At 41.7% G+C, this 21,415-nt stretch overlaps 1 protein-coding gene and 2 long non-coding RNA genes across 11 annotated transcripts in view; 1 reads left to right on the forward strand and 2 right to left on the reverse strand.

Annotated features, from left to right (window-relative positions):
• Window positions 1-13,269, reverse strand: part of LOC108415513 — a 65,663-nt gene extending 52,394 nt beyond the window's left edge. For 3 of the 6 annotated variants that reach the window (XR_005129661.1, XR_005129655.1, XR_005129658.1), the window contains exon 1: window positions 2,832-2,916. This is a non-coding gene — a long non-coding RNA (uncharacterized LOC108415513). The other 3 variants (XR_005129657.1, XR_005129659.1, XR_005129660.1) reach the window with 3 other exon arrangements.
• LOC108415909 (CD276 antigen-like) overlaps window positions 1-21,415 on the forward strand; it is a 55,628-nt gene that overhangs the window by 20,604 nt on the left and 13,609 nt on the right. Inside the window, exons 1-2 of one of the 4 annotated variants that reach the window (XM_037534652.1) lie at window positions 4,885-5,108; window positions 5,242-5,499. The exons of 1 other annotated variant lie outside the window; for it this stretch is intronic. In XM_037534652.1, coding sequence (XP_037390549.1) covers window positions 5,099-5,108; window positions 5,242-5,499 — 268 coding nt within the window. In that variant the 5' untranslated portion in view covers window positions 4,885-5,098. Of the gene's footprint in view, window positions 1-4,884; window positions 5,109-5,241; window positions 5,500-6,974; window positions 7,158-10,523; window positions 10,572-12,025; window positions 12,067-21,415 lie in introns of those variants that run through there. 2 more of the 4 variants (XM_037534650.1, XM_037534649.1) reach the window with 2 other exon arrangements.
• LOC108415910 lies at window positions 18,243-19,912 on the reverse strand. Its single transcript, XR_001857094.2, has 2 exons — window positions 19,543-19,912; window positions 18,243-18,859 (listed from the first exon to the last, which is right to left on the reverse strand). It is a non-coding gene; the product is annotated as an uncharacterized LOC108415910 (long non-coding RNA).

Raw genomic sequence — 21,415 nt, forward strand, 5'->3', positions numbered from 1 at the left:
ACATTAAATTACATTAAAAGTTAGGAATGTTTTTCCTTCTGCTTTAAAGTTGCTGTTTTGTTCTACTGTCTAGTGCTGATAGGTTCTGGTGCTAGAATGCTTTTAGGCATATTAACCAAAAACAATGAAAACCCAGTCGCTTATATTGCTTAAAATTCAAAACGCTCCGAGACAGTCTTGTCAAATTTAGCAAGATGTATATTATACTAAACTATATATTATATCACATCATACAGTGAAGAATCTGCATGAAGGTATCTGAGGCCGCCTTTCCTAATAAAGATAACAGCACTAAGCCACTTTCCTTAATGCTTAATGAAGCTTGGATGGACGAGCCCAACCTCAACATCTCACCAAGTAAAACATGACTGTGTTGAGCTGTGACTGTCGCATCTCAGTGCTCTTTTCAGGGGCATCCCTGAATGTTATCTTGTATCTAAGTGACTCATTGAGACCGACCTGTTCAGTAGTTTGTATTCGTCTCTGAGTTCCCCCACCAACACACGGGAGCCGTGTTCTGAAGAGCTTTTACCTCTTTTCTAAAATGTAGGCTAGAAACTTTTTAATAGGGCAGATTAACCCTCAGTAACCTGCAGTTACTGTGTTCATTTTTTGCTATACGTCATCAAATGTAGCTGTGAAATGACATACTTGGGTAGAAATGTATGAATTAAACTCGCATTGGATTCAGTTTTTACTAGAAGGTTACAGTCTTAACAAGATGTCATGGATCTTCTTCATGTTCTTCAGAGTTTTTGCTGTTGCAGACAAGAACTAAGGCCGGACACGTTTGCTGTTTGAGGACAGCACGCTCTGATCTAAACCAAAGAACTGGAACAACCGCATGGAACAAATGCTTGATCTGAAGACTGCAGACTGCATCACTGGGCATTTCAGAATAAAGCTTTATGTGCTTTCGGGTGTGACCTGCGTGTGTTTTTTGGCTGATTTCCTGCACATAACAATACTTGCTGTAGCTGTGTTCTTCAAAAACTCAGAAAGAGGCCATAAATATATCTCTGCTGTTGGAAGAAAACCTCGTATCTCCAGTTTTCCAGTTTTTGACATAATTTGAAAACACCTGTTGTTCTTTACGTTGTCTGCAGATTTCATGATGAATGGACTAAAAGAAATGGCCCACAATGACTGTAAAAACTCTGGTTTCATTGACTTACATTAAAAGTTAAGTAGGTTTTTTCCCTCCTCTGTAAAGTGACCGTTTTGGAGGTACGAGGTTTTGATCCGACGGCAGTGACATGCTCTAAACGTCGAGGGTTACTGTAGTAAGAAGATAATCTTGGCCGACTTGTAGAGATCGTCCATCCGATGATAGCTCAACCTTTAAATTCTGAATTCTTATGTTTTTGCTGAATATTGAAGAAGCTTTGTGCTACTCTGCAGTGTTTTTATACTATATACTATTTTATAGGGATCTAATGCTTTGTGATATTGTAATGCAAAGCTGTGACTGTGTGAAAATGGATGTTCTTGTTTGCACACCAAAGTTCTCAGTCAGCACCACTTAACACCTTGCTAGCTCCTGGCAAGAACCTGAAAGCATGCATTAAACTTTATCGTTCTTCATTATATGGATTTTTTTGTTGAAATGATGGTGAAATGACCAAATCTGGGCTGATTGTATTGTCCTACCCCTGGTATTCATGACATAGTATGGCAGCACAATGTAAAGCCTATTCATTTAAGATATAAAATGAATTTACAGATCATTAAGTTCTCAGTAGGGCTGGGCAATCTGACAATATTTATCGTTATCGTGATAAATTACATGAAAACGTGTCACAGTATGCTTTGTGAGTATCATCAGAACTCAAAAACACTTCCCAACTGCATGTGAGATTACAAAGAGAGCCTGGTCAGTCCTGTTGAATTGGGCTGAGTACAGAACAGTATGCATTTAGTATTTACACTCACCGGCCACTTTAGTAGGTACACCTTACTAGTAAAAGGTTGGACCCCTTTTGCCTTCAGAACTGTCTTAATTCTTCGTGGCACACTTTCAACAAGGTGTTGGAAACGCTCCTCAGAGATTCTGGTTGGTTATTTGAGTTTTTGCTGCCTTTCTATCATCTGGAACCAGTCTGCCCATTCTCCTCTGACCTCTCACATCAACAAGGCATTTTCGTCCTCACAACTGACCGCTCTCTGGATATTTCCTCTTTTTCGGACCGTTCTCTGTGAACCCTGGAGATGGTCGTGTGTGAAAATCCCAGCAGATCAGCAGTTTCTGAAATACTCAGACCAGCCCGTCTGGCACCAACAACCACGCCACGTTCAAAGCCCCTTAAATCCCCTTTCTTCCCCGTTCTGATGCTCGGCCTGCACTTCAGCAAGTTGTCTCGACCACCTGCCTAATAAAGTGGCCAGTGAGTATATAGTTATATTTAATGTATAAACACAGACCACAGAGGGTATTTATGTATATTTAAATAAAAATATTGTCCCACATTGTGAGAAATTGAGAAAACCTATCACAGTGTTCCGTTTTTGCCATATCGCCCTTCTCTGCACGTGAGTTAACTTTAGTGGAAATATGATCACGAAAGATCTGCCTAAAATACACCGAACAAAGGCAAAGCAGAGTCAATACTGCACGCTTTGAAAAGTTGTAAACATGCTCTGTATTTTGAGGAGACAGTTTAAAAGTTTCAGTTTGATAAACTGCAAAAAATGCCGTGTCCTGTAATTTTTATTGTAACTCAGACTGATTTATAATCAGGGCCAGAGAGTAAAAACAACAGCACAAATTCCAGCTCCAGACTGGCCATTAACTCGATGCAGAAAGAGATTCACTTGATAGAAAATGAACGAACCTTGAACAGCGCAGGTCAGCCGGCAGCGTGAGGTGCCCGCTCTTGTTGCTGTAGATATAAAAGCAGAACAGCTGCTGCACTGTGGAAAACCACTGTCTGTGAACACAGTTCATCACTGCATCCACAAACGCTGTTAAACTCTAAAACACAAAGAAGAACCCAAATATAAATGGGATACAGAAACGCTGCCACCTTCTCTGGGCCGGAGCTCATTTAAAATAGACTGAGGGGAAGTGGAAAATTGTCCTGCGGTCCGACGAATCAACATTTGAACTTCTTTTCTTTTTATTTTCATTTTAATTATGGACACTGTGTCCTCCGGGCTGAAGACCACTCAGCTTGTTATCAGTGCACAGTCCAAAAGCCAGTATTCATGATAGTTTAGGGGGGCATTAGCGCACATGGCATGGGTGACGTGCTCATCTGTGATGGCGCCATTAATGCTGAACTATATTTACATGTTTTGGCAACATCTGCTGCCATCCAGACGACGTCTTTTACAGGGAAGGCCTTGATTATTTCAGCAAGACGATGTCAAACCACATTCTGCATGTATTACAGCAGCACTGCTCCGTATTAAAAGAGTCCGGGTGCTAAACTGATCTGCCTGCGGTCACCACTGAAAACATTTGGCATATTATGAAATGAAAAGCATGATAAAGGAGACTCTGAAACTGATGAGCAGCTGAAATCCTTTATCAAAAAAGAACAGAAAGGACTTTCAAAAGTACAGCAGAGTCTCGTCAGTTCCCAAACGCTTACAGAGTGTTGTTTAAAGAAGAGGTGATGGAACACAGCGGTAAACCTGTCCCTGTTCCTACTTTTTGGAACATGTTGCTGGCATCAAATTCAAAATGTGCAAATATTTTTCTAAAAATATAATCATTTTTCAAAAAAATAATGAAATTCTCAGTTTCAGCATTTGTTTGGTTGTCTTTGTACTATTTTCCTTCAAAAATATGGTTTACATGATTTGCACATCATTGCATCGTGTTTTTATTTACCTTTCTGCACAGCGTCTCAAGCGATATGTAAGTATACTACCAAGCATAATGATATAACTCGACTGGTGTTGCACCTTCACCAAATGTTATCCTTTTTCTTTCCGCAAAAAAACCAAAGAACTTTTGTCTTTAACTTGTATTAAACCTTTGCCGAAGCATTTCCTGCGCACAGCCTGTGAGGGGTGACACCAAGCTAGGTGTTATAGGGGAAGTAAAAACTGACAGCTTGAGGTCAAAGAAAAAATTTTCATCAATGTGAAAAAAGTTGTAGATTTACAGAAGATTGATTCATCGTTGTCCTTTTCTACCGCAAGTGCAAGTTTAATGTTTGTGGCATTTATGACGAAGGCCAATCTCGCCTTATTTACACGATGAGCAGCTAGACTCATTTGCATAAAAGAAGAATCTATTTTTACCGCAAAGCTCTACACTGCAATGACTATGATGCAAGGCAGCAAGAGGACACATAAGAGGACACTTATCCGATGAAGCCTCCAGCAAAACGTTACCAGCTGCTGTTTTTCAAAATAAAATGTTTTTAAATATTTAAAATATCGCTGCTGTTGGAAGAAAACCTCGTATTTCCATTTTTGTTGTTTTTCAGTTTTTGAGATTGTTTGAAAATGTCTGTTGTCCTTTACATTGTGTGTAAATATTGTGGTGAATGGACCAAAACAACCGGCCCAAAATGACTTGAAAATACGTTTGACTTACATTAAAAGTAAAGTATGGTTTTCCCTTCTCCTGTAAAGTTACCATTTTGGAGATACAAGGTTTTCTTCGGGACAACAGCGATATAGTTTAAAGCCTGTGAACCAGATACGTCTTGATTTTTTTGTGACTCCTGTAATGAAACATAACAAGCCAGCATTTACATTTAAAACCACGTTCTACTCCATTCGCTCCACAATCTGCTCCAATTAGTTGGTCACACCACCTCAAACGTGGTCTGTTCCATAGCTTTAGCTAACCTCACAGCTCGTCTGCGGCTCGTCTTCTGAAGGTTAGGGTCACTCAAGAGTGTTCATTTACTGCAGTGTTAGCACGTTTTTTCCACAAAATGGAATCATCAGCCTATGCAGAACCTGTTTCTGCAAGCGCTTTGAGCGTCTAAGCAGAAGCACAGCAGGGACAGGAACAGCCGTATGTTAGCGGCAGGCTCCGTGTATTTCTGCCGGCTTCTGTGGCACAAAACAAGTTTTCCTCTCTTTGTTTTCTGACTTTTTCCTCAGATGCTGTTTGCCCTTAGTGTTCCTGCTGCTGATGCAGAAAGGTGAGCACTTTTTACACCTCGATAAGCAAAGATCTAACGGACTAGAGCTTCACTGAGGTTTCACACAGAGAACTAAAAGCCAGACGGTGCCTGGACACCTTTGATTTGGTGTGTGTTTTGGTATCTGTTTCAGTTTCCCTGCAGGAGATTGAAGGTTTTGTGGGCGACACCGTCATCTTGCCATGCCTTATCAGTGGTAAAGCGCTGCCAAATAAAGTCACCGTATTCTGGAGATTCAGAGACAGCGGCACCGTGTACGACATCGTCGACAGCAGAGCGTCGTTGGATGAACAGGATGTGCCGTTCAGAGGCCGAGTTGACAGCTTTCCAGACGAGTGGACTAAAGGAAACTTCTCCATCAAACTCAGCGGTGTGAAGAAGACGGATGGAGGAACGTACAACTGCTTCATTCCTGGAGTCAAAAAAGCAACATGAGGCCACAACAGTGCCGTTTAACGTGCAAGGAAGCAGCATCCCGAAAAAAGCGGGAAAGAGGCTTTTAGGAATTTTCAAGCTAACTTTTAGGAATTCTCAAGCTAACTTTCAGGAATTCTCAAGGTAAACTTTAATAAGCAGACCGAACCCAACTTTTTACACAATGAACAGGATAAATGTTGTGGACACAGGGAATCAGGCTCACTTAATGTTCCCTGTAGTTACTTTATGACTATAATCAAGCTGCATTACTAAGTTAGCGAGTAGCTAACTTGTTAGCTGTGTTGCGAACGTGCGCTAGCACTGTCCAGTACAACGCGACCAAGATAAACTGCTAAAAAATGATCACAGCCTACATGAATATATTGATGCGGTGTGATATAAACTGCAGATTAGAACACATCTGGGAGTGAAAGGACGCAGGATGGGCTCGGATTGTTCTCCATCTCACACGGACTGACGCTGCACCCGCACCAGGAGAAGCGCATCCCATAATATTTTTCTTCTTCGAGTTTTACGGCAGTTGGCGACCAACTTCAAGGGGCATTACCGCCACCTACTGGCACAAAACATCGTTTCCATTGACTTCTCAGAAATTCTAAGAAAACTAATCACATAAAATTTAAATAACAGAATCTTGTTAGTTTTACAGCTTTTTTAATTTAAACTATGTTAGTATGTATTAACTAATTACATTCAATATATTTTAGCATTGATTAAATGATGTATATAATAATTAATTTTAATGCATACATATAAAAAAGATGAGTTTTTAAATAAAATCAAATAGATGTAAATGCATAAAAACTAACTCAGCCGTGAATCATTTCTGTGAGTGTAACTCTAACATTACAGGAACGTTCCTGTGAAGTTAATACACGTGTAATTACACAGGATCTACTGCTGTAATCCATTCATAACATTAACTAAATGAGCTGTAGTTACAGTGTTGTTATATACGTTATTCATGTGTAACTATACAGTTATAGACACTTAATATAAAGAGGGACTGAAACTATTTGTCCTTTGTTTTATCACAGTATCTGTGCCAGAAGGCTTTGGATAGATATGAGCATCACATGGACTGAGGATTTATTTTAGATGTGATGAGTTTGAAGAAGTAAAACTATCATACAGTTATTGTCCCCTTTATTAGGGACGTTTAGTGATCTTATAGTAAAACTGTGCCTCTAAACCGCATTTTGCACAGTTTTTGGAGGGTTTTTAAACAATCTGTCAGTCTTTTAATGTAAATACATTAAAAATATTAAATATAACACCAACCCTTTGGGCGATCAGAGCAGCTTCTGTGGTGCTGATACAAGTAATTTATAGAGTGGTGTCACGGGGAGTGATCTATTACCCAAAATAGGCATCAGTTCTGAAAAAAAAAGAAGAAAATCTAATAAATGATATGTATATTTTTTCATTCTTCTTCTTATTACTATTACTACTTTTATGCATGGTCTCTGAATTTGTCTTCATATTGATACACACGTGGTCTGTATTTCCGCATCTGCGCGCAACCAAACTATCGGTTTGGTTTAAGTGGAAAGCTTTGGAGGTTTTGGTATCTTGGTTGGTTTAAACCCACATTCGGCAGACAAACATGAGGTAAGAATGTCGTATGAGGTAAAACAAAACAAGATACTGTAGTTAAACAGCAAAACTGCTGCTACTTGGGGGTTTTCCTTTAGCGAAGCTAACAGACCTAACAGAGCTTGAACTAGAACCCACAGCGTGGCTATACCTTTAGCCAGCTAGAGACAATGAACCATAGCACACCAGGTTTCACCTCTCATGCCACATTACTCTCCGTTTTCTTAGTTGGTCGCGCCGCCTCAAACTGATCTGATCAGTTCGGTGGCATCAGCCAACTGTGTGTCTGCTCTTTATCTGCAGCAGCCGACCCCCAAACCTTAAACCACTTCCAGGAGATGTTAGTGTTCATGGTGTAGCAGGTATAGCAGCATGTTGGGGTCATGTTGAAGTGCATTTCTGCCGGCTTCTGTGGCACAAAACAAGTTTCTCTCTCTTTGTTTTCTGACTTAAGAGCTAACTGCTATTAGCATGTTTCAGCTAATGCTGAAAGTTCAAATGAGACCAGACAACCTCCTGCTTTTGTCTGCTTTTCTGTTGTTTTATTTCTGCATGTCTGTCCAGCGAGAGACGGAACCAGCTGCATAGCATTTACAGAGGGTTGATCAAATTTATGAATAATTTCTATTTGAAAACTGATTCTTTGGCTGAAACCTAAGTTGACCTTGTTGAGTAAACCACAGATCAATAAATAATTGTATGACTTTACCATGCGGTTCTCTCAGGACTGTTCTGGCATCATCTTTGAGCTGTGCCTACTTTGCACTCACCGGCCACTTTATCAGAAACCCCTGTGTTGTAGCTCCACCTTGCTGGTGTACAGTTAGAGACTGAGGCTCATCTCTAGCTCTTTGTCAGTGGTTGGTTTCTGACCACAGAACTACTCTTGGCTGGATATTTTTGGGACCGGCAAGGTGGAGCTACAAGACAGGTATTCAATGTTTTATGTGGGTTAAAGGGAAATTCCACCCACCAACCAGCCAGACTTAAAGGCGTTAAACTGTCCAGATGTCCACTGCGAACAATTCTGACTCTGTAACTTTCTCAGAAACATCAAATTCATCTGAATAATTTTGTTTAGCCATCTAAGCCATTTGCATGGCTAAATCAACATAAATGTAAAATGTAAACCCCATTTCTGAAAAAGTTGGGACACTGCAAAATGTAAATAAAATCAAAATGCAATGATATGCAAATAATTTAAACCCTATATTTGAAACCAAGGCATTTTATTGTTTATTGAAAAATGTTTGCCCATTTTAAATTTGATGCCAATAACACATTCCAAAAAAGTTGGGAAGGGGGCAATAAAAGACTGGGAAAGTTGTGTAATGCCAAAAAATAGAGCAAAAATTCAAGAATAACATTTCTCAAGGTAAAAGAGCTAAGAACTTCTGCTTTTCATCATCTAAAGTACATCAAATTATTCAAAGATTTAAAGAATCTGGAGAAATCTCTGTATATAAGGAAATCACTGCATGGGCTCAGAAACATGTCTGAAAACCACTGTCTGTGAACACAGTTCATCACTGCATCCACAAATGCTGTTAAAACTCTAGAACACAAAGAAGAACCCAAATATAAATGGGATACAGAAACGCTGCCACCTTCTCTGGGCCTGAGCTCATTTAAAATAGACTGCGGGGAAGAGGAAAAGTGTTCTGTGGTCTGACAAACCAACATTTGAACTTTTTATTTTCATTTTAATTATGGACGCTGTGTCCTCCAGGCTAAAGACCACTCAGCTTGTTATCAGTGCACAGTCCAAAAGCCAGTATTCATGATGGTTTAAAAAACATTTCACTTTCAAAACTACAGTCTCCTCAGTTCCCAAACACAGAGGACTCGTAAAAGAAGAGGTAAAGAAACGCAGCGGTAAACAGGCCCCCGTCCCAACTTTATGGAACATGTTGTTGGCATCAAATTCAAAATGGGCAAATATTTTTCAAAAAACAATAAAATATCTCAGTTTCAACATTTGATATGTTGTCTTTGTAGAATTTTCCTTTAAAAATATGATTTACATGATTTGCACATCATTGCATCCTATTTTTGTTTACATTCTGCACAGTGTCCCAACTTTTTTGGAAATGGGGTTGTATAAAAAAACAAAAAAATGTATACCTTTAGAATTTATTTTTGGCTGATAATCCAGTATCTGGCTTTATTTGATCTGCCTTTTAACAGTCTAATAAGAGCAGATTTGGTGACCTCAGGGTTTATATTTTGTTTATTTATTATAAGATATTCAAACGAACATTGATAAAAGGAGGTAAGCATCATGTTGTGAGACACTTTCTGGATTAAGACCTACAGTTATCAGGCGTTGTTTTGGCCATTCCCCACAGCAGAACTAACAGAGGTGACTAGAATTCACAACAGAACACAATAACTTTCCGTTCTGAACGCCTCTGTTTACATCCTAACTTCCCCTTTAAACACAGAAAGACAGTATGAGTGCACAGACTTTTTTATGGAAGTTTAAAAAGGCCCCTTGAGCAATTTTGGTTCCACATTTGTAGTTATGCTGAGTCTAGGAGGTCAAGTTCAGTCTTAAGCTCAGGTCAGCCATTGACTGGAATGGAGATTTTCATTAAATCATTTGAGGTATTTGAGGTGTTTGAACTCCTGCTGTTACCAGAAAACTCACTTTAAGTAAGAGCTAAAAACAAAATCCAACCTGGCGAATAGGAAGCCAAATTCAGCTTCATCCTTCTTAGTGTTCTGGAGGATTATTTTATGTGTATTCAGATTAGAAGTGATTCTCACACACACACACACACACACACACACACACACACACACACACACATATATATATATATATATATATATATATATATATATATATATATATATATTTGCTAAAGTGTGTGAGATTAAAGGAAGTTGTGGCTGATTCAGTCCCAAGACTCTTCGTCTCTCAATACAAATGAATCTGTTCACAAGCAGATCTTGACCACTCCAACATGGCGGACGCGCAGACGTATCCCCTCAGATAGAGATCAGTGGACAATAAGGCGTCTAGGAACGGGTATCAGTGGTTAGGACCAACAAGGACACTGGCATCTGTCTGTCTGTCCACTTGAGTTCAGCCCTGGAGACATGAATGCTCAGTACATCCTTTAGACGACGGTTCTCGAGCAAAGGCGCTCTCCGTCCTGCTGCTCTATTCTTTCCATACACCGACCGTCCACTTTATTAGAGACTTTTATTTTGTATTTCCCTCTCTGTCCACTTCATGAGCTCCGTCCACCTTTCGAGGTCCACTAACGTTATAATTATAGTTTTCTGTTACGTACGCTTCCGTAGATATTCGCGCATGCGCCGCTCAGCTCCAGAGAGTAAGAATTTGACCACCAAAGGATTTTTTAGTTATTTTATTCCTCATAAAGTGTTTAAACAGATATATGAAATGGGAAAAATCAGGTAAGCCTTCTGTGTGAGGTAGAAAAGCAAGGTTCTCGTGTGGTTACAGGTCTGTCTGTATTTATCAGGCCTTGTTTTGGGGGAATTCCTCCTCAGCGAAGCTAACGGAGCTAACCAGAATTCCCAAAAACCTCAGGATAAATATCGGCAGTGTAGCTGAGCTCGGCTAGCTACCTATCCTGAGACACAGCAAGCCAGGATTTACATTTAACCCCATATTACAGATATTAATTCCTTGACGAACGGCCAGTTTGGTGGTCACAACATCCGAAATGTAGCTTGGCGGTTGGCTGGCTAGTCTTAGTTAGTTAGCTAGCTTAGCTACTAAAATAGCTGTTTACTTCCAGCAGCCCAAACAAGACCACCTAACCTACTGACCCCTGAAAATCAGGTCCAGGTAAATCAGGTAACCCGACAGTTTAAAATATCCATATTGGGCTACTTAAGTGTTTTCCTTTGTATATCCACCATAACCAGCTGGACACCTTAACCTTAACATTATGCGTCAGGTGGGAATTCCAGAGCTGGAGGGCCGGATTCCTGCATTTGTCAGCTCCCACATACATCATTAAGCTCCTCAGATGAAGCCAGGTTTGGCTGGAATGCTCACCAAAGTGTGCTGACTCGTTTCTCAGTTATGGGTAAACAGCAGCTTTAAGTAGGTTTGCCACCTGTCCAAGTTCCTTGGATTTTCCAGGGGTTTTTCTTGCTTGTCCCAGTTGTTTTCATATGTTGGCTTTTCCTATGAAGTTTGAGCTGCTTTTTTTCCCCCAGCCAAACTATTGGTATAGAAAGAGTGAATCTGATTGGTTCAGATTGCCCTCACAGTTGTTTGGCATGGTGTGCTGCTGGTGACCCCAGTGTGAAGACTGGGATTCAGTCTGTCCTTCAGTACCTCAGACTGCATTGTGAGGAATGCTGCCCATCCACTGAACTGAGTAAGGAAGTTGAGCCACTGATCGAGCGTCCAGGAGTTTCAGCGGCCTTGGCTGGGCCGCCACTGGAGTAAGACCTTTTGAAATGCGGTTGTGAAAGCAGTTGCGTAATGATTATCCTGTCAGGCTTTGATGCCTGAGGGCGGTTTAAAACCAGGAGAAACGCAGCTAAGCTAGTTTTGCATAGGTACACAGTATGATCCCATGACTAGGAGTGGCCCAACTTTGGCTCCAGTTAACAGATGCTGCCTTAGTCAATATTAATAGTGGCATCATCTCTCCGCAACCCAGAAGGAGAAGCAGCTTAGAAGGTGTGTGTGTGTTATCATCACTACCAGCCCTACTGAACAACATACAGGAGATGTTTACATGTTTTCCACAAAATGACATCATCATCAGCCTATTCAGAACCTGTTTTTACAAGCAGGAGGACCTGAGCGTGCCGTGGCATGACAGGAACCGCAGTATAGTTCACAGATTGTTTTGAATGAATGACTGACTTTCTGACTTCTTCGTCAGATGCTGTTTGCCCTTAGTGTTCCTGCTGCTGATACAGAAAGGTGAGCACATTTTACAAACAAATAAACAAAGATTTAACGGACTAGAGCTTCACTGAGGTTTCACTAAGAAATAAGCAGCACACGGAGAATTAAAAGCCAGACTGTGCCCGGACACTAACGGTTTTATGGTTGTCTGTTTTGGTCTCTCTCTCTCTCTCTCTCTCTCTCTCTCTCTCTCTCTCTCTCTCTCTCTCTCTCGCTCGCTCGCTCGCTCTCTCTCTCTCTCTCTCTCTCTCTCTCTCTCTCTCTCTCTCTCTCTCTCTCTCTCTCTCTCTCAGTGTCCTTGCAGGATGTTCAAGCCTTTGTAGGAGACACCGTCATCTTACCGTGTTCAAACAGTCATGAGGCCCTGCTGGGTAAAGTCAGTGTGTTCTGGAGATTTGGAGACACCATCACTGTGTACGACATCACGGACAGCAGCGTGAATTTTGATGAGCAGGCCACATCCTACAAAAACAGAGTGGACAGTTTTCCAGCTGAGTGGACAAAGGGAAACTTCTCCATCAAACTCTGCGATGTGAGGAAGAGTGATGGAGGAACATACACCTGCTTCCTTCTTAACGTCAACGCCGAAAACAAAGTACAGCTGACTGTCAAAGGTGCGTATGAGTTGTCTTCAAACATTAGGTTTGTAGTCTGAAAGGTCGCTCCTGCTGTGAATGATTAACAGAGGTTGTAGATTGTGTTCAGTGGTGAAATGGTTATGCTAAAGAAACACTCCAGCCCTTCTAGTACAGCCCCACTAGTGTGATTTTCCTTGGCCCCCTGTGTTATAGCGACACATGGCTATGAATGGATCCCTGCTCCCTCACTGATCTAGTGCTGAGCATGAATGAGCTCTTTAGTTTAATAAATATCAGAGTACACGTGAATTTGGACACTTTCTCACCATCAGCCTTCTTCAGTACTCACCAGTCACATGAACTTCTTACTCAAGAGCTGAGTTCCAGAGCCTTGGCTGTAGCTAAGGTGGTGCAGGTCCTCGGTAGGACTGTCCTATGAAGGCTCCTCCTTAGTAGCCTGTTGGTCACACAAATGGAACAGTCCTGGTGACGTCACCAGAGTAATCAAAGGCCTGGAAGGAAATGCACCCTTGAAATCACTCCGAACGTAGGCTGCATTTTTGGCTGTATACGAAGGGCCCTTCACTTTGGAGCGGCCGAGAAATGCAGCCAAGACTTTGGAAAGCAGTGCCGGTTCAACAAAACTCGACTAGGCACAGTAAATTTTGATCCATATCTGCAGTAGCCAATCATTAGTTTTGCTGTATAATAAGCAGCAGCCTCTCTTTGCTCTATTTGTGATTTATTATTTTTTTTTTTTTCTGTGGTTCTCCAGAGAGCCCAAAGAATCTAATAAGTTTAGTTTACAGTGACTGTGATCGGCTGGACAATAACAAAATACAGAGTGATTCATCCCATTTCAAAAGATTCATCCCATTTCAAAATGATTGATTTCTCTTGTAAATCATCACAGATCAGTGCATTGAGCTGTAAACGGTTTAAATGAGCATAAAGTTTATTATGTAGTTCTACAAGGTCTCAGTCTAAACCTCCTCCAGCTGTACGGACGACATCAACACCACAGTCAAACTCTTCCCAGACTGGACTGAGCGTGTCGGCCGTCGCTGCACTCACAGCTCTTTCAGTGGGATTTCGAAGATCATCCAGTGCTGTGGAACCAGCACTGAACGCTCTGAGCTGCTGGAGCTTCACTGCCCTCAAAAATCACAGTTCTGACGGATTCACTCTGATTGACGTGGAGAACGCAGAACGCTTTCTGCTCAGGGGTCTCATCTCCTCTCGGACTGAAGGAGCCGTCTTCCAGGTGGATTGTGATTGGTTCCTAGACACCTCATGGTTGAAATGGGATCAGTCTCTACTGCATGGTTCTGTAATGATTTACAAGTGAAATAAGTCATTTTGAAATCGGATGAATCTTTTTGAATCACCCTGTGTTTATATCCATTTCTGAAGTTGCTGTTCGGAGTAATAATAAATCACAGTGTATCACAGCAAAATGAATATCCAAATAACTGATTGCGCAAGATCCACTAAATGGTGTAATACATGCAAGTTTTATTCACCGCAGCCGAACCAAGTTAAAAGAAAAAACCTGACCAGGATGTACAACTTGCAGAACTTGTCTAACAGATGTTTTCCACAGTACACGCAGCCGTATGTGTTAAAGTTATGGCACACTTTGTATTCTATAGGCAAGCTTGTGCTCTGTAGAGGATCTATTAACTTATTTTGACTTAGAAAATCAACAAATCTGAGCGGAAGGTATTCAGACCTCTGCAGACAGCTGTAATAGTCGCATCAGCTCTGCATGACATCTTTGGCTTCATATTCAAAGTGCAGTGGTTCATGACAACGTAAACAAACGTGGCTTGAGAATGAACTTGCTGTGTCTTTTAAAATCTTATTCTGAAGCAACTCATATTCATCGATTTCACTGAATTCAAGAATTGGGAGAAATGAGTTGCATGAGATGATCTGTAAGGGTCACGCTCTGCTTCTCCAGCAATACACGTCCTGAAGAACACATTCTGGAGAGACCATTAGAGATTGTGTCTTTTAATTCATATATTTGTTTAGATGATTGCAGAAAAAAAACATGTTTTTACCTGAAAATATGGCCTCAGCCTTCACACATGACTCTACATGCTTCTGTGGTGCTTGGAATTCTAGATAATTAAATTTAAAACCAATATTTCTAAATCGAGGCTCAAGAATAACTTTTAAATCTGAATAAACTGCAACCCTAACATGTTTTTCAAGTGTATATATCTGTAAACGTTTCCATGGACTCTTTCACAAGAGTTCATGTTTTTCTGTCTGCTGCTTCTCCAATTGTGCGGTCAGTCACCACAGACAGATGACTTTGACTTCCCTGTAAGGAAATGAAAGTCAGCACTGTGCCGACTTGACTCCAATTCACCGTTTCTTTCACCAGTTTGTGAAAATGTTCTGCGTCTTGTTTTTTGTTGGTGTGTGTTTAACAGATCGTCCAGTCACACCAACAGACAGTACCTCAAGAAACGGCGACGTCAGAAGAAGACCACACCGACTTTCACTTCTCTTTGCGCTTCTGCTGGGATGCTCTCTGCTGTGCGCTTAAGCTCGACAGACGAACCTGCGCAATCGAAAGGTTTTAGATGCTTTACTGCACCATTGCTGGCAGCTGGGGGCTTCTGCAGGGGGGGGGGATTTTTAGGGTTAGGGTTAATAAAGTAGTCCATGATGTAGTTCTACAGTTACAGACTTTAGTCCATCTGTTTCTCTGATACTCTGTTCTTCAGTGGTCAGGACCCCAATGGACCCTCACAGGGCAGGTACTATTTGGGTGGTGGGTCATTCTCAGCAGTAACACTGACGTGGTGGTGGTGTGATAGTGTGTGTTGTACTGGTACGAGTGGATCAGACACAGCAGTAACACTGACGTGGTGGTGGTGTGATAGTGTGTGTTGTACTGGTACGAGTGGATCAGACACAGTTTTTTAAACACTGTGTCCACTCACTGTCCACGCAGTGCTTCTAGGTGAAGGTGTCTATTAGAGTGGACAGTGTTTAAAAACTCCAGCAGCACTGCTGTGTCTGATCCACTCGCACCAGCACAATACACACAAAACACACCACCACCACGTCAGTGTTACTGCAGTGCTGAGAATGACCCACCACCCAAATAGTACCTGCTCTGTGAGGGTCCATGGGGGTCCTGACCACTGTAAAAATGATCCAAAATGCACACTGCACAAATTAAGCATTAATTATTAATTAAACATTAATTTAATTTCAATAAAACAACTGATTTTGTGTGTTTTCTGTGTTTGCTGGTCATGTAGTTAGCGTATTTGAGTTCCATTCAAAATGAGCTAATATTGTCTCTTCTGTAACAGTCACTAATGAGACATTTGGTAAAGCTTTTGTTTTGGTAGTGACAAAAAGGAATTTTCAGTCATTTGTTTTATTAATATGACTACAATTAAGATAGAGGGTCACTCAAAGCAGAAGGGTTTTAAAAGTCAGTACAAAGTCCAAAATGTGTTTTCGCCTCTGAACTAATTCAGTTGAATAATCCATACATGGCTAAACCATCATGAATACTGGCTTTTCAACTGTGCCCTGATAACAACCTGGGTGGTCTTTAGCCGGATGGACACAGTGTCCATGATTTCCAAAAAGAATTTCAAATGTTGATTCGTCGGACCGCCGGACACTTTTCCACTTCACTTCAGCCCATTTTAAATGAGCTCAGGCCCAGAGAAGGTGGCAGCGTTTCTGGGTCCTGTTTATATTTGGGTTCTTCTTTGTGTTTTAGAGTTTAACAGCATTTGTGGATGCAGTGATGAACTGTGTTCACAGTCAGTGGTTTTCAGAAGTGTTTCTGAGCCCATGCAGTGATTTCCACTACAGAATCATGTCTGTTTTTAATGCAGTGCTGCCTGAGGGCCCAAAGATCACGGCCAGCAGATCCTGGTTTTCAGCCTCGTCCCTCACAGACAGAGACTTCTCCAGATTCTCTGACTCTTCGTTTTTCTTGAATGGTTGCACTATTTGTTTGTACACACAAAGTAAAGGACAACAGGTATTTGTCATTTTTCCCGTTTTTGAAACACTTTTTTTAAATCTATGTATTTATCTAGAATTCTTTACTATAAGCAAGTTCATCAAAGATGACCTGTAATAACCAAACAGGACAACACAGTGTAAGAGACACTGACCCCATGGAGCCACTGACCTCACTTATAATGAGGGAAAGGCCTCAGGATGTGTTCTGGTTACTGTTGCCTCAGTATCGATCTTGTTGAAAGTGAGTGTAGTAATAAGGTTATTATAAATGCTCTCTGTAATGTGACGTTACCTGCTGCAGAATTTGGGTCCACTTTATATTATGTGTCGCTAATAGCTGTGTAGTTACATGTGAGCATGTGCTGAGACATTATAACAATACAGCAGACGTGCCCTCGTCTCAAACCGTAATCTGTATAACATTAATTAAATGTTGCATTTCCCCAAAGCAACGTCTGTATTACAACTGCATTATTACACAGTACCTACATAATAACTACTGTCCACTTCTTATAGTCCAATTTCCACCGACACCCTGCTGGTGAACAGCACCGGAGGTGGTCGTTGTTAACCCGGGCCTCGACCAATCCGGTATGGCAATAATATTTGTGATCCGCATGATAGTTTTGGCACAAGTTTTACGCCGGATACCCTTCCTGATGCAACCCTCACCATTTATCCGGGCTTGGGACCGGCACCAGAAGTACACAAAGTACACCCCTAATGGCTGGTTTGGTACGTCTGAACATCTAACACGTCATTAATATTTTAGCAATAAACAGAAAAGAGCATTTACTGAACAAAATGCAGTGACTTGATTTGCAAACAGCTCCTAAGGTGTTTCCAGGTGGTTACTATGGTATTTTATATGTTTGCTATAGTGTTCATAGGTAGTTGCTATGGAATTCCAGGTGGTTGCTGAGGTGTTGCTAGGTGGTTGCTGGGAGCAGCATAGTCTGATAAAGATTTTATGGTTTTAGCTCGGTAATCAGATCTCAGCGCTGTGAGCTCTTACTATGATTTCTTTCAGATGCTGAGATTTTCGTTGGGAGTGACCAGGCTGGACAAGATTAGAAATGAGCAGATCAGAGGGACGGTGAAGGTGGAGCAGTTTGGAGATAAAGCCAGAGAGGCCAGGTTGAGATGGTTTAGAGATGTGTTGAGGAGGAATAGTAGATATATTGGTCAAAGAATGGAGATGGAGATGGAGCTGCTGGGTAGAAGGAGAAGAGGTAGACCTCAGAGAAGGTTTATGGATGTAGTGAAGGTGGACATGGAGATGGTTGGTGTGAAAGTAGAGGAGGCAATGGATAGGGCAAGATGGAGGCAGATGATCCACTGTGGCGACCCCTAAAGGGAGCAGCCGAAAGAAAAAGAAGTTGTGGCTGAATTTCAAGTAAGTTGCAGGATAGTTTCATTAAATCATTTGAGGTATTTGAGGTGTTTGAACTGTTGCTGTTACCAGAAAACTCACTTTAAGTAAGAGCTAAAAACAAAATCGAACCTGGCGAATAGGAAGCCAACTTCAGCTTCATCCTTCTTAGTGTTCTGGAGGATTATTTTATGTGTATTCAGATTAGAAGTGATTCACACACACACACATACATTATATATATATATATATTTGCTAAAGTGTGTGAGATTAAAGGAACTTGTGGTTGATTCAATCCCAAGACTGTTCGTCTCTCAATACAAATTAATCTGTTCACAAGCAGATCTTCACCGCTCCAACGTGGCGGACATGCAGACGTATCCCCTCAGATAGAGATCAGTGGACAATAAGGCGTCTAGGAACGGGTATCAGTGGTTAGGACCAACAAGGATACTGGCATCTGTCTGTCTGTCCACTTGAGTTCAGCCCTGGAGACATGAATGCTCAGTACATCCTTTAGGCGACGGTTCTCGAGCAAAGGCGCTCTCCGTCCTGCTGCTCTATTCTTTCCATACACCGACCGTCCACCTTATTAGAGACTTTTATTTTGTATTTCCCTCTCTGTCCACTTCATGAGCTCCATCCACCTTTTGAGGTCCACTAACGTTACAGTTATAGACTGTAGCGCATCTGCTGCTGCACAGTTCTGGACACGAGTCTGTTAAATGTGTTTTAACTGAAATATGACACCATTTGGGTGAATCAGGTGGGCTGGTTCTGTGGTGCTAGACCAGCCGTAGAATATTCCTAGTGGTCCATCACCCAAAATAGGCAGCCAGGAGCAGCTCTGGAAAAAGAAAGAAAATATTATTGTAACACCTCCCTAAAGGCGCCCAATATAAATTTAGGGGGCGTGCATCTCCAAAATACCAGCCACTGAAAACTTCAGGTATGGTTTAGCCAAATAAGCTAACACTGTATGAATATTTAAATGGTGCCTCCATAAATGTTACAGTTACCTTATTGAATAACAATGTGTAAAGGGCGAAATTTAGAAGAAACAGCCAACACGTGATCTAGAGAAAATAAATGAGGCGATATTTATTTAGCTCTCTGAGTTTATCCCTCAGTAAAAAAAAAATATAAAAATGAAATGAAATGAAGAAAAGAAATAATTCCAAATCAAGTCTCAAATAAATCAGATGCCCAACTCTCAAAGATAATAATAAAAAACCCAACCTAACACATATCCTTTACACCCTGGTTAATGAAAGACAATAAAAGAAATGAATAAAACTACCCTTCGTTTAGACAGTGCGTATTAAACACTCGGCTCAGTAAACAAACACCGAAAAAACTCCCATGAAACAGTTCCAGCGCTTTTCGTTGGGGCCCATTACGTTGGTGCACTTTAATTTCACTCCAGAAAGCGAAAACGACTCGACTGAGTCAACCGAGTCAGTTGACTCGTTACTGTTCAACAGAGCTCACTGAGGTGGCGTCTCCGGTAACCATGACAAGAGCACTCACGGTTCACGAAGCTCTCCGGTGAAACGCAGCAGTCCCAGCACTCACAGCGGCCGACAACACAGTCCCCGCATGACATGAAGTTCAGGACCGTCGCCGTACGTGTTCAACCAACACACGAAGCCCGGCCGCGCCGCTCAAGACAAGTGTTAGTAACCGCAGCTCCCACAGCTCTCAGTCCGCCGCTGTACACCAGTACCCCACAGTCCGGCTGAACTGCTTGTCCAGTCGTTCCGCAATAAAACTGAACTGAAACACTGCGGTTGAGCCGCTATATAGCGTAATACGGCCGTAACTTGGTGGTAGAACGGAGAGTCAGAACACCAACTTCTCTCCTCCACTGTCTCTCAGTCCACCCCACCACCCCAGGCAGTGACGTTCCCGTCTTAGTTCCGCCCATACTCAGCGCGGATTGGATAGAAAAATGTCTGTCAAGCTTTCCACTCGTATGACTGGCTGAACAGAAAACACTTCTGGGAAATGGAGTTCTTGCAAAACAAAGGAAAAACAAAGAAAATAACACAAATGCAAATAAACAGGACATTTTTAAGGGTCCTACATTATAAATAAATCATAATTTATTAATGACAAAAAAGGCCAAAAAAATTATCCTTCCGAGTTTTTTATTTGAATTTCTCTCATTTACTGTTACGTACGCTTCCGTAGATGTTCGCGCATGCGCCGCTCAGCTCCAGAGAGTAAGAATGTGACCACCAAAGGATTTTTTTGTTATTTTATTCCTCATAAAGTGTTTAAACAGATATTTGAAATGGGAAAAATCAGGTAAGCCTTCTGTGTGAGGTAGAAAAGCAAGGTTCTTGTGTGGTTACAGGTCTGTCTGTATTTATCAGGCCTTGTTTTGGGGGAATTCCTCCTCAGCGAAGCTAACGGAGCTAACCAGAAGTCCCAAAAACCTCAGGATAAATATCGGCAATGTAGCTGAGCTCGGCTAGCTAACTATCCTGAGACACAGCAAGCCAGGATTTACATTTAACCCCATATTACAGATATTACTTCCTTGACGAACGGCCAGTTTGGTGGTCACAACATCCGAAATGTAGCTTGGGCGTTGGCTAGGTAGTCTTAGCTAGTTAGCTAGCTTAGCTACTAAAATAGCTGTTTACTTCCAGCAGCCCAAACAAGACCACCTAACCTACTGACCCCTGAAAATCAGGTCCAGGTAACCCGACACTGTTTAAAATATCCATATTGGGCTACTTAAGTGTTTTCCTTTGTATATCCAGTATAACCAGCTGGACACCTTAACCTTAACGTTATGCGTCAGGTGGGAATTCCAGAGCTAGAGGGCCGGATTCCTGCACTTGTCAACTCCAGCATACATCATTAAGCTCCTCAGATGAAGCCAGGTTTGGCTGGAATGCTCACCAAACTGTGCTGACTCGTTTCTCAGTTATGGGTAAACAGCAGCTTTAAGTAGGTTTGCCACCTGTCCAAGTTCCCTGGATTTTCCAGGGGTTTTTCTTGCTTGTCCCAGTTGTTTTCATATGTTGGCTTTTCCTATGAAGTTTGAGCTGCTTTTTTTCCCCCAGCCAAACTATTGGTATAGAAAGAGTGAATCTGATTGGTTCAGATTGCCCTCACAGTTGTTTGGGCATGGTGTGCTGCTGGTGACCCCAGTGTGAAGACTGGGATTCAGTCTGTCCTTCAGTACCTCAGACTGCATTGTGAGGAATGCTGCCCATCCACTGAACTGAGTAAGGAAGTTGAGCCACTGATCGAGCGTCCAGGAGTTTCAGCGGCCTTGGCTGGGCCGTCACTGGAGTAAGACCTTTTGAAATGCGGTTGTGAAAGCAGTTGCGTAATGATTATCCTGTCAGGCTTTGATGCCTGAGGGCGGTTTAAAACCAGGAGAAAC

This window comes from Pygocentrus nattereri, chromosome 25 (genome assembly GCF_015220715.1).
Source record: "Pygocentrus nattereri isolate fPygNat1 chromosome 25, fPygNat1.pri, whole genome shotgun sequence".
In the NCBI taxonomy this organism is placed as follows: Eukaryota; Metazoa; Chordata; class Actinopteri; order Characiformes; family Serrasalmidae; genus Pygocentrus; species Pygocentrus nattereri.